Source organism: Salmo trutta, chromosome 24 (assembly GCF_901001165.1).
Source record: "Salmo trutta chromosome 24, fSalTru1.1, whole genome shotgun sequence".
NCBI classification, from domain to species: Eukaryota; Metazoa; Chordata; class Actinopteri; order Salmoniformes; family Salmonidae; genus Salmo; species Salmo trutta.
The window spans coordinates 1,088,803-1,102,088 of record NC_042980.1 but is presented as its reverse complement, the minus strand read 5'-3'; the positions used below and the strand labels follow the sequence as shown (position 1 = coordinate 1,102,088).

Sequence of the window (13,286 nt, the reverse complement as noted above, 5' to 3'; positions counted from 1 at the left end):
ACCTTATGCTTTCAGCCTTAGATTAATTATCTGATCATTTGATTGGGTGGACATGTTAGTTCTTACAGCAAGAGCTCTGATAGGTTGGAAGAAGTCCTCCAGAAGTCATCATAATTACTGTGTAAGTTTATTGAGGGGGTGAGAACCATGAACCTCCTAGGTTTTTAATTGTCAATGTACCCAGAGGAGGACAGAAAATAGCTTTGCTACCTTAGAGGGTGTTGTTGAGGCTAATGTATACCATTGCTAAACAGTGTGTTTTAATCTGTTTTTTGGTGATGTGAATATATTTAGTATAGTTTTATTTTAAAAGGATAACTTTTTTTAGGGTTTCACTATTTAAAATTGTGTGTGTGTTTGTGTGTGTGAGTGTGTGCATGTGTGTGTGTCCATGTTTGCATGTGTGTATTTGTATTCGTACATATCTTTGTGTGTGTGTATGTGTGTGTGTATACTTACATGTGTGTTTGTATCTGTGTTTGTGCAAATGTCTGTGTGTGTGTGTTTGTACTAACTGGTGTGTGTGTGTATGTGTGCAGGGCCTGCTGAAGGTTGCAATTGACAACGCACGGGCCCAAGAGAAGCAGGTGCAGCTGGAAAAAACGGAGCTAAAGATGGAACTGTTCAGGGAAAGAGAGCTCCGGGAGACCCTGGAGAAACAGCTCGCTATCGAACAGAAGAACAGAGGTACGGACTGAGAGAGGGTGCGTGTGTGTGTGTCTGGTTTGACAGAGGTATGCATGCTTCAAAGCTCATTAAAACCCGTTAACACACACATCTAAATAATGAAAATGGTCAAACATACATAAGACAACTGCTGTGTGTTTCTATGCAACCGCTTCCAATGAACCACTTAGTATTGTCCCCCACCACCGTGAGAGATCAGCTAATTATGGATGCATATTGAATTATCGAAATGAATGATTTATCATCATTCTAAACAAAAGTGACACAAACAACACTTAAGTTAACACACTTGTGTTATTTAAAGCGCTGCACAAGTTTAATAAAATACTCTATTATTTAATGAGCCAATTACATGAAACAATTTTCTAAGTCCCTTGAATTCAATATAGTTTGCTAAGAATTCAGGCAAAGTGTAATTTCCAGCACGAGCCAGCCTAAGTGTTCTCAATCTCCCTTTGACATCAATTAATGATTTTGAGTGAACGTCCCATGTTAAAATGTTGGCTTAAATGGTACCTCAAACTCAGTTTCAACTCTGTTGTTTGCCACATGTTTCTGCCCTATGGTTTTGTCAAGTTTCTCTTGTCTTTTACCACAATGGCCACTTGCCAAGTCTTTGTAAATATCAATGTATTCCTAATTGACTTGCTTGGATAGAAAAGGGTTAAATTAAAGTAATTTGATACATTTGTCCTTTTCTTTCTTTTCCCCGCAGCAATAATCCAGAAGCGCTTGAAGAAGGAGAAGAAGGCAAAGAGGAAACTTCAGGAGGCTCTGGAGTACGAGTCCAAGAGGAGGGAGCAGGCCGAGCAGTCCCTCAAACAGCCCTCACCCTCAGAAGGCCTGCGCTCACTCAATGGTTAGTTGTGTTTTTAATGAAATGTTTATGTTACACTCTACTTAAAAATGTATGAATCTTTATTTAGGGTGCAACACACTTTACAGTGAAACAAAAAAGAATGGAGATAAAATAAACAGACAGCAGCAATAAAGTAAAAATAGTGTCTAAAATAAAACAAACAAAAAAAGTGAATTTTTTGTATGTATTTCACTGTTTGCAGCAAATACATTTGCTACTTGGGGATCAGCCTTAGCTAAAGACAAAATAGATTGCAGTTACATTCAATCCCAGTGTTGTGGTAACAACTCACATAGTGTTATTGAGTTATTGTCTTTACATTTTGGAAGTAAGAGTAAGCTAAATCATGATGCAGCAGGGAATCTAACTGTTGAATCATGTAACGTGTTATTTTATCAATTGTTTTTCACTTATAGCCAATTGAGTTTTTCAATGAAAACTGTTAGTGTGGCTGCTCCATTTGAAGGATGTTTAACAGCAGTTCTGTTATATCTCTCTGCTCTCCCAGACTCACTGACCCCAGAGACGGAGAGTGACCGCAGCGCTGGAAGAACAGATGCTGAGAGGACAATACAAGGTACATGAACCTGAGGAGAAGATAAATCTCTCTTGCTCACTCTCTCTCTCTTCCTGTTTCACTCCCTCTCTTTCACTCTCTCTCTCACTTTCACCCTCTCTCATCATTATCTCACTTCATCTCTCTATTTATCATTCTTCCTCTGTCTGTCCATCTGTTTGTCTGTCTGTCTGTCTGTCCGTCCCCCCCCCCCCCCCCCCCCCCCCCCGCACCTTCTCCATTTGAGCATTAGTGTAACTAACAGCTTGCCATCTGGGGCACAGCACTGGGTCAAGATTGCATGGCCTTCACCAGACATAATATTAGTATTTTATTATAGGTAGGGAAGTGTGGCACTCACATATGCCATGAACAGTTTGGATTGACTGTTTAGATTTTAACAAGCAGCAAGGTTTTTGCGTATCCCAGAGAAAAGTAACAAGTCATAAGTGTTGTTAAAGGAGAGATATGGTTTTAGATTGTAAATGACTGCACCTTTTAACACTGGTAATGATACATGATGTGTGTGTGTGTGTGTGTGTGTGTGTGTGTGCGTGCGTGCGTGCGTGCGTGCATGTGTGTGTTTTTACCTTTATTTAAGCAGGGAGTCATGCTGACCCCACGGTCTCTTTCGCAGATGAGCCCTGCATGAATACATAAATAATAATAAATACATATTTACATACACATAATTTTCACAATACATGAAAAGGAAATACAAAAAATACATCTATCTACGAGGCCTCAAGGAGGGAAAGCCTACTTTCTGATACAAAATGTGTAATGATCCTATCACCCGTAATAAACCTCAATGTGCTATGATAAACTGTTTCCAATGCCTACAATACAGTGGCAGCTGCATTCATATCGACCAGAGGTTCCCAAACATTTTATAGTCCCGTACCCCTTCAAACATTCAACCTCCAGCTATGTACCCCCTCTAGAACCAGGGTTAGCGCACTGTCAAATATTGTTTTTTGCCATCATTGTAGGCCTGCCACACACACACACACTATACGATACATTTATTAAACATAAGAATTAGTGTGAGTTTTTGTCACAACCCGGCTCGTGGGACATGACAAAGAGCTCCTATAGGTCCAGGGCACCAATAATAATATAATAATAATCAATAATTTTGCTCTTAATTTAGCCATCTTACATATAAAACCTTATTTGTTATTGTGAATAACTCACCACAGGTTAATGAGAAGGGTGTGCTTGAAAAGCTACACACAACTCTGCAATGTTGGGTTGTATTGGAGAGAGTCTCAGTCTTAAATCATTCTTCACACACAGTCTGTGCCTGTATTTAGTTTTCATGCTAGTGAGGGCCGAGAATCCACTCTCACAGAGGTACGTGGTTGCAAAGGGCATCAGTGTCTTAACAGCGTGATTTGCCAAGGCAAGAAACTCAGAGCACAGCCCTATCCAGAAATCGGGCAGTGGCTTCTGATTAAAATAACATTTTCACAGAACTGCTTGTTGCAATTTTGATGAGGCTCTCTTGTTCAGATATCAGTAAGTGGACTGGAGGCAGGGCATGAAAGGGATAACAAATCCAGTTGTTTGTGTCGTCCGTTTCGGGAAAGTACCTGCGTAATTGCGCACCCAGCTCACTCAGGTGCTTCGCTATATCACATTTTACATTGTCCCGTAAGCTTGAGTTCATTTGCACACAAAAAATAATACAATGATGGAAAGACCTGTATGTTGCCCTTGTTAATGCAGACAGAAAAGAGCTCCAACTTCTTAATCATAGCCTCAATTTTGTCCCGCACATTGGATATAGTTGCGGAGAGTTCCTGTAATCCTAGATTCAGATCATTCAGGTGAGAAAAAACATCACCCAGATAGGCCAGTCATGTGAGAAACTCATCATCATGCAAGCGGTCAGCCAAGTAAAAATTATGGCAGGTAAAGTAAAGACAACTTTAAGCTTGTCTCTCAATTTAAAAAAAAACATGTCAATACTTTGCCCCTTGATAACCAGCGCACTTCTGTAAGTTGTAAAAGCGTTACATGGTCGCTGCCCATATATCATTGCATAATGCAGAAAATACACAAGAGTTACATTTAAGCAGACGCTCTTATACAGAGCGACTTACAGTAGTGAATGTATACATTTCATTTCATTTCATGCATTTTCTTTTTTGTACTGGCCCCCCGTGGGAATCGAACCCACAACCCTGGCATTGCACACACCATGCTCTACCAACTGAGCCACAGGGAAGCTTGCTTTAACAAAGTTAACCATGTTCACTGTAGTGTCCAAAACATCTTTCAAGCTGTCAGGCATTCCTTTGGCAGCAATAGCCTCTCGATGGATGCTGCAGTGTACCCAAGTGGCGTCGGGAGCAACTGCTTGCACGCGCGTTACCACTCCACTATGTCTCCCTGTCATGGCTTTTGCGCCATTAGTACAGATACCAACACATCTTGACCATCAAAGTCCATTTGATGTCACAAAGCTGTCCAGTGCTTTAAAAATATATTCTCCTGTGGTCCTGGTTTCCAGTGGTTTGCAGAAGAGGATGTCTTCCTTAATTGACCCCCCATAAACGTAACGGACATATACCAGGAGCTGTGCCAGGTCCGCCACGTCTGTTGACTCATCAGGCTGTAACGCATATAATTCACTGGCTTGTATGCGAAGCAGTAATTGTTTTAAAACATCTCCTGACATGTCACTGATGCGTTGTGAAACAGTGTTGTTTGATGAAGTCATTGTCTGTATAGTTTTTTGGCCTTTTCCCCCAGCATTGTCCCAGCCATATCTGCGGCAGCAGGAAGAATTAAGTCCTCCACAATAGTATGTGGCTTGCCTGTCCTTGCCTTGCCTGTCCTAGCCACTCGGTAGCTCACCATATAAGATGCTTCTATGATCAATTAGCCTTTTAAACTTGGATTAGCTAACACAACGTGCCATTGGAACACCGGAGTGATGGTTGCTGATAATGGGCCTCTGTACGCATATGTAGATATTTCATAAAAAATCTGTCATTTCCAGCTACAATAGTCATTTACAACATTAACAATGTCTACATTGTATTTCTGATAAATTTTATGTTATTTTAATGGACAAAAAAATTGCTTTTCTTTTAAAAACAAGGACATTTCTAAGTGACCCCAAACTTTTGAACGGTAGTGTGTATATATATATATATATATATATATATATATATATATTTTTTTTTAAATGTGAATCACATTTTTATTTGACGTACCCCCGACGGCATTGCACTTACCCCTGGGGGTACCCGTACCCCAGTTTGGGACTACCTGATATAGACGATATCGCCATAGTCAATTAGCGGAATGACTATTGACTGAAGCCTATTTGAATTCTTAATTTCTTAACTAACAGTATTAATTTTATGAACAGGCTTCACTGCCTGGATCTGAATGAATGTTACAGTAAACTAGGTTTAAAGTGGAATTAGAGGATTTATAATACTACATTGAAACTATCAGCACGCATAAGTCAATTTCAGTGACAGGTAGGTATGCGTGTCTGTGTACATGCACCCATGTGTGTACTGTAAGTGCATAGTGTATATGACTTGTTTGTTTACCGCTTAAGATCCACTTTATTTTATGTATAAGCCCTGTAACAATATGTGCATTTGAATGGCTTGTTTGTTTGCCCTGTGGGGTCTCATGGAGGAAGGAGGGGGCGGTGATAACTTCTGAAGACTATCCAACGTCTGGGGATGCATCCCAAATGGCACTGTATTCCCTATGTAGTGCACTACTTTTGACCATGGCCCATAGGGAATAGGGTACCATTTGGGATGCAACCCCAGACGGTAGAGTCTTCAGAAATGATCACCACCCCCTCCTTCCTCCATGAGAGGAAGTCTGTTCACCCAAGAACACGACACCTCTCACTTCTTCATTAGTATCATAACGTCTTCCTCTAATAATCCCCAACAGCGTCTCCCCTCCCTTCCTTTCCTACTCCTCCCTATCATCACCGATTTTTCCCTGAGAGAGGTTTCAATTTCCCCTGGAAAATACAAAGATTACACAGTAAAACGCTATGAAATTTGAAAGATATTCACAGTTTTGTACCATAAGGAGGGAGGATTCTTTCATAATTAAATGTCATTCAGTCAGTGGAGAGATGTGAAAAGGGTTGCTGTCCAATAAAGGTAAACCATATGTCAACATTTCACCAAAAATATTTACTTCTGGATAGAGAACAGTTACAGTCCCCCATTTCATACTAAATTAGTATATCAAGTATCCTTAATTTGAAATTGGAAAATTTTTGATTTACATTAAACAGCACTTTATAGTTTAATTGTTATACTGTATTAACTGGAGGCTTAACTTTTCCTTTTTATATTGCATTACCATTTTATTTGTATGTGATCAGAAACATAGCTTATTCATTGCAATGTAGCAACCATTACCATGATACATTGTCATAGACACTAAAGATACATATTTCCTCTCCTGTTCAGATACAATTTGGACATATAGCAGATGCCTTTCTCACAGTTGAATAATATATAGTAATATGATAATGATAATATAATAATATATCATATGCTATGGTGTAGCTATGAAGTGTGTCATTTCTAGGGCTCATAATGTCAGTGATAATGGCCTTGAAGAATAGAATCAAGAGGAGGTTGAGTTAACACGGAACAATGTATGCTTTTGTTAAGTTGGATTCCCATTTGTCTGCCACCCATGTCGCCTCTGCTCTCCTCTGCTCCCAGCCTAGTATACAGTAATTACCTTCAAAGGCAAAACAATTATGTTGATAAATTACACAAGCAAAGAAGATGCGGATAAAAACACCCAACCCTATCACAAAAGCCAAGAGAAATGTATGTTGTATTTTCAACTCACAACTCAGGCTACGGTGAGAAAGAGAGACCAACAATTACAAGAGCATCATTTTAGAGAACTAATTATTTAGATTTGTCTTTTGTCACACTTCTCTAATTCTGAGATATTAACACAATCTGTGTTCATTAATTGCTTTTGCAGTGTTTTTTAATTGGTTCCAAGAGGGAGCTCTGGCTTTTGTAGCAGCTAGCAGGCAGCCATGCTACTGGGACTGCAGCTCTCTCCTGGCTCTAACGCCATGGTGACGGAGTGCACGTAAATATCTTCCCCAGTATCTCCTCTCTGGTTCCCGCCTGCTTGCCCTTCGATGTGTTCGGCAAGTTTACATGACCCTGCGCCGAGACATAAAGTTATTTGTTGCGAGATTAAACATCCAAACAGTTAAAGTGAAATTCCTATTAAATGAATGAATGTCAGTGAAGCAAAAAATTCCGTAATTAATGGATCCCTTAATTGTCTTCATAAAATATTTGCATGGGCATATTTTGCATCATTTACATGTATTCATTAATTTTTCAAAGGAATTTTATGCTGAAAGAAGCAAAAAAAATATGTTTTATTTGGCATCTAATAAAATATTTATCCTCTTTAATGAACTTTTCATCTTGATTTGAATACAAAAAATGGCTTAAGTAAAAATAAATTATGAGGCTTTCTTTCATAAAACAACATGTCAAGATGTCACAGATTTTTCTCACTCAAAAATCTAAAGCAGTATGTTTCAACATTTGAAGTAATATTGCAAACTGGAGGCAGTGGAAGTTAATTAAAACAGAACGAACATAGAAGAAGTTCCACCAATTTATTTGCCCAAATTAAAAATGGTGTGTCAACAATTTCAGAGAGAACCTTGTGTCAAAAATGTAATTTCTTAATCCTTTCCTGAATGGAGACATTGTGATGGTTTGAACACTACAAAACCTGATATGTTGCTTCACAACTTATCAAAAGTGATCATCAGCCACACTTTCGCCTTCCCTTACCATATTGACTATCGTCCCTATGAACATCTGATCAGACAGACAGGCAGGCAGGCAGACTACAGACATTCACACAGACAGGCAGAGAGAGACTGACAGAGAAAGGTGATATACATGGCATCACATCTCGCCTGGCTTTGGCTGTGGTGGTGGTGGCACCGCCATGGAGGTGAATGATTTTATCCCCATCCACCCCTTCCAACCACCACCACCTTCCTCTATCCCTTTTATTTTTAGCCCTTTGCATTCACACTGTAGTTACTTTTACACAAAACTCTGCAATATTGCTTGAATAGAGGCAGCCAGAGTGCAATGCCTCAGAGACCCACAGCAGTGCCGGATAATTAGCCCCTGTGTTTGTCTCCCCCTCCCACATTCCCACAACAAGCCTTTGCTATTTTTCCATCCAGCTTTTTATAAACATACAGCACACTGATGCATTGACGACAGAAGCCTGGGTGGTTAGGTGGTACATGGTGCAGTGATGGTTGCTGTCCTACCATAGGCGAGAACGTGTACTAATCAAAAATGCTAATGGGAAGGTTGTCATTGTATTGTACTGTATTTTTAGGATAGAAACAGAGGCTCTTCTGATTCATATATGGCTTAAAATATTGCTAGTGGGCCACGGGCCTTAAGAGGCCAAATGTTAAATGGTTTAATAGTGAGATTACAGAAGATCAATAAATGTGAATGAAGTGTTTGTGATAGTAATCAGCTATGGGCACAGTATGTCACGAGATCTCTGTAAATCTCTTGAAAGCCGCTAACAAACGTACCGTTTCTACCCCGATGTCTCTCTATCTCGGGTCTGACATTGTGTCAAGCAGCAACACATCACTCTCCTCAAGCTGTCGCCGCTTAGTCTTTTGGTGTGCTTTTCCCTATTAAATTGAATTATTTAGGTCCACTGCAAGAGAGAGGAAAGGGCTGCTTAAAGCACAGTAATACCGGGGTAATAAAACATCATGCTCCTGAGCTGCGCATAACAGATGCTTTTACCAGCCCTGCTTCGGAGGCAGCGCTGCTCGCTTGGGCATACCACTAAGACATGAGTGTTCTTTGAAAATGGACAAAGCTCGTTAGGTTGCAGGTGTCTGGAGATATCATTGAAGAAGAATGGGTCTGCCTTTTTCAATAAACACTCCTTCTGTACAGGAAGTGTCATTTGTAAAGCGCTTTACATCATAAGTGCAATGTTATGTTCAAACAAGCATGTCAGTTGAGATGTCTTAAAACACATGTGACTTGCAATTGTGCAGGCAGGCAGTGTTGAATATCGGGGTTCCTCATACAATTTGCCTTTGTCAATGATTAAATATGTAGATGGTTGTATTGGCCTGGTTTTACTTCCCTATTTTAATTAATGAGACAGAGAAACACTGGCAAAAGGAGTCTCTTCAACTGCTACTGCTCAGTTCCGCAGCTTGTTCCAACAGGTCAAGCAAATCATTTAAGCAACAATTGTAGACTTGACGTTGTAGGACAAACAATATTCATATCTGTTGTTAAATCTACAATTGTGAGCGGTGATACGCTCGAGTAACTTAACCTGTTAGGGACAAAGCAAGCATATATGAGTTGAGTCAGCATGGCCAGTACACTATTGCTAATCCTTGTCTCCTTTGTAATTTTTTTTCAGATGGAAGACTGTTCTTGAAAACCACAGTGATGTACTGATAAGAAGATGATGAGGAGAGCTAAAGGGGAAAACAATCCCATGAAGATAGTCAAGAGCCCTTATCCAGGCAGATTTAGTAGCAGAAACAAGTCTCGCTGCGTTTACTGTAGCAGTTCAATGGAAGTGTGTTTGGCAAAATGCCGGAGAAGGGTTGTGTCTGAATGTAGAATTAGAACACTTTTTCTTACAGATATCAACATAATATAGTAGCTAAAGCAGGTTTTGATGCATTGAGGTGGGTTGTTTTCTAAGGATAAACACATTTTTAGCACAGTAAAAAATTACCAAGGGGTACACTGTTGGTAATATCTCAGATAAATTCACAGCACTGAAGATTTTTTATACTGTATTTCAACCAGCGAGAAAGCTTTGAACATGGTCAGACTCAGAGGTTTTGTTTTGTATTTCAAGTTTAATTCCAAAATATAAAGCTTGGAAAGAACCTGTGAAAAAAATATATAATTTATCCGTATGTTGATCAAAAGAGACAACTGAGATTTGATTTGAATGTTTTCTAAATTAGAAGAAAATACAATCAAGTTTCCTTTTTACTATTGTTGTATGTACCAGAACTGATGGTAATGATAGAGTAACTCACTCTATCAATATGGTATATGTATAAAGTTAAGAGGTGGTATTGGGTATGCAGTAGATCTATTAGGAAGACAATACCGACATTTATATGAATTTATAGTTTGTTTTTGTTTCATTTCTGAGCCATCATTCTTTCAAATACCTGCCATTTTGGTGAGAAAGCATGCAGGCATGTAAATGTTTGTCCTGGAATTATGATATTTAAATCCTATATTGTGCTGAACAAATACATAGGGTTGATTCACTTTAGCCCAACTGATTTCGAAAATGTACACCTCAAACATTTTGCTTTCCAATAATAACTTTTGCTGTCAATAGTAACCCTTTGCAACAGGTAATACTGTTTTTTATTTTAACACTTTTTTAAAGATAGTTTCCCAGACACCTTTGTTCCTAATATGTGGCTATTAACTTGTTATGTGGACTGTTGGTAATCGCATATTATCACTTGGTAACGAATCTCCTTTTTCAAGACAATTTATTCAGAAGTCACATACAGATATATATAGGATCTTAATTTGACCAGTTTCCCACAGCAGGAAAATAATCCTGCAGATATTGGAAATGTGAATTATTGTGTGGATTATATTGAATTGACATTTTTGTATGGGGTTGATACATTTTTTGTTTGTGCAAATCCAACATTTTTAAGTTTTAAACTATTTCATGACATGCAGGACATTTCCTGCAACAACAGGGTGATCAAATTCAGATCCTACATGTGTACAGACAATGGACCAGACAGAATGACTATCGGAAACAATTAACCGACCCTCTCCGTTGTAGAATATTGGTTTGAAAACTCAAGCAAAGTTCCCTCACAAAATCAGTGATGTACAGTATGTTAATGCCATCATGATGCAGCAAAAAACAGACATTTTACTTTATGGAGAGATGTGCTTCATTTGTATTTAAACTGAAGGTTGAATAGTTTTGCACATCAGGTGAGTCAACTCTTATGCAGTATGTATAAGTTAATTCCCGAGACAGGAGCTGATTTCTGTCATGTACTGTAACAGGAACAGGCTGTTTGTGTTTGAAAAAATGTAAGGAATGTGTCTGTCCCATATTCACACTTTATTTTACTTTGAAAGTTTGTTGCAGTTTATTGTTGACCTGTTGCTAATAACTTACATATAGCTACGCATAGCACACTTCATTGTACTTCAACTTTAAATAAACTTCAAATGTTGATGATAACCAATGTGAGTTAATTTCATTAATTCTGTTGCCCAAAGACTGGGCCTGATTCAATTTAACCTGCACAGTAGATACCACACCATTTTACTTTTCATTTGTACAAAACCAAAATACAGGCAGAACCTGCACCCAGACAGAAGAAGTAGATTTGTTGATAGCGTCACAATATTTCTCTGCGTGGACTATTAATATTGTAGTGACCTTAACCCAACACCTAGCGGACCTCTTGGCATAATGGTTAAGGTGTTGTATTGGCAGTCGCTGAACCCGGGTTTAAGATCCAGTCGGGGCTACCGTCCACCTAAATTTGCTACACTGGTGTCACAAGTGAAATGGTGTAGTGAGGCCATTTGAGAGGTGTGTACACATGAGGGACATGATATAGAGAAGTGTGGGGACACTCTCTCTCAAGGGAAGGTCGTAATGTAGCAACCTTAACCCAACACCTAGCAACTTCACACAGGTTCGGACCTCTCGGCGCAACGGTTAAGGTGTCGGCTTGACAATCACTGGACCCGGGTTCGACTAGCTACGAAATTATACACCTTTCAAAAGGTGCAGAATTATTGGAAATTTCTCTACTTTTAAGCATATTTCCCCAAACAATTTAATATACAACAAATCAAATAGAATCCCTGATCAAAACCAAAATGGAAAATAAGCAAAGTGTGTCAGATTCATTAATCAGTATCATCACAATCCAATTCCATGTATTAAATTAAAAGGCTAGTCTGCTCATAGGTTTGTACAGACTTTTCATCGGCAAGCAGGAACATAATCCCCAATAGAAATAAGGAAAGGTGAATACAGTGGAGGAACACAAATGATATGAACATATAGGCTCCAACCCACACCAAAGCAAAGCTCTGTAATGGAAGGTTACAATGTTGGAGATGATGACTTAGGAGTAACCCAAAGTTCGTTAGAAGTAGGAGTAACCCAATTCCATTCTCTGAATCTCTGCATGTCCACAATGTTGGAAAAAACTAATTTAAATGTGCCTGTCCCGGATGCGGCTGGAATAGAGCCCTAGAACGTTCCCTATATTGTACATGATTGACTACTGATAATCTATTTACAATTTTGTGCAGTAGTATTTACTGATTGCCAGAAACATTTGCAACTTCTTGTCTTCTGATGAAAACAACATGTTGATGTTTTGTGAACAAAACACTTTACAGTGAATTTTGAATTCATTGATGACAATTACATTTAAAGTTTTGTAAAAGTGGGTCTAAGATATCCAATCCTGGTACAAAGACAAGAAAATGTCAAGGAAAGAGACTTTTCCATTGAGCAACTGAAGCAAGCACAGATTTTTGTTTGGAACACAGCCTGCGTCCCCATCATCACACAATTACTGGTTTTGTTTACGCAATCCAAAAATGTTCCATTATAAATCGCAATCTGGGTCAGGTGGGCATCATTTGAATGCTTATTCTATTACCAACATGGCAAGCTAAGTTGTAAAATAAGATACTACAGTGTTAGGCTTTCAAAGGGCACTTCAGACAAACAGATTGTTATTTTGGTACGCATAGAATGGAGTCACTCAGTGCATTCAAGTGCGTGTGGCGCAGCAAATTGTCTTCACAATATGAGAAACAAAGGCTCATTCTCTTCAGGACAACTCAGGGTATAATGCATGTCATCCTTGTAACTGTGGATCAAATAGCGATAAATGTTGATATTGTAAATAACATGAGATTTCAAATATGGAAATATGAAATGCAGATTTGGATACAGATGTGTGGTTTGATTGTTTAACACCAAATCGGTTTTTATTATAATCCTCAGCATCTCATCTTTCAGAACATATTGACTTCTCTTGATTTAGAGCCTTTTCCTCACTCAGACAACATCAAA

The 13,286-nt window shown here is 38.9% G+C and overlaps 1 protein-coding gene across 4 annotated transcripts in view; it reads left to right on the top strand.

Annotated features, from left to right (window-relative positions):
* Positions 1–11,422, top strand: part of LOC115160586 (dachshund homolog 1) — a 262,703-nt gene extending 251,281 nt beyond the window's left edge. For all 4 annotated transcript variants that reach the window (XM_029710747.1, XM_029710746.1, XM_029710745.1 and 1 more), the window contains 4 exons: positions 540–687; positions 1,403–1,546; positions 2,055–2,123; positions 9,588–11,422. In XM_029710747.1, coding sequence (XP_029566607.1) covers positions 540–687; positions 1,403–1,546; positions 2,055–2,123; positions 9,588–9,625 — 399 coding nt within the window. In that variant the 3' untranslated portion in view covers positions 9,626–11,422. The remainder of the gene's footprint in view (positions 1–539; positions 688–1,402; positions 1,547–2,054; positions 2,124–9,587) is intronic.
* Positions 11,423–13,286: the final 1,864 nt, after the last annotated feature.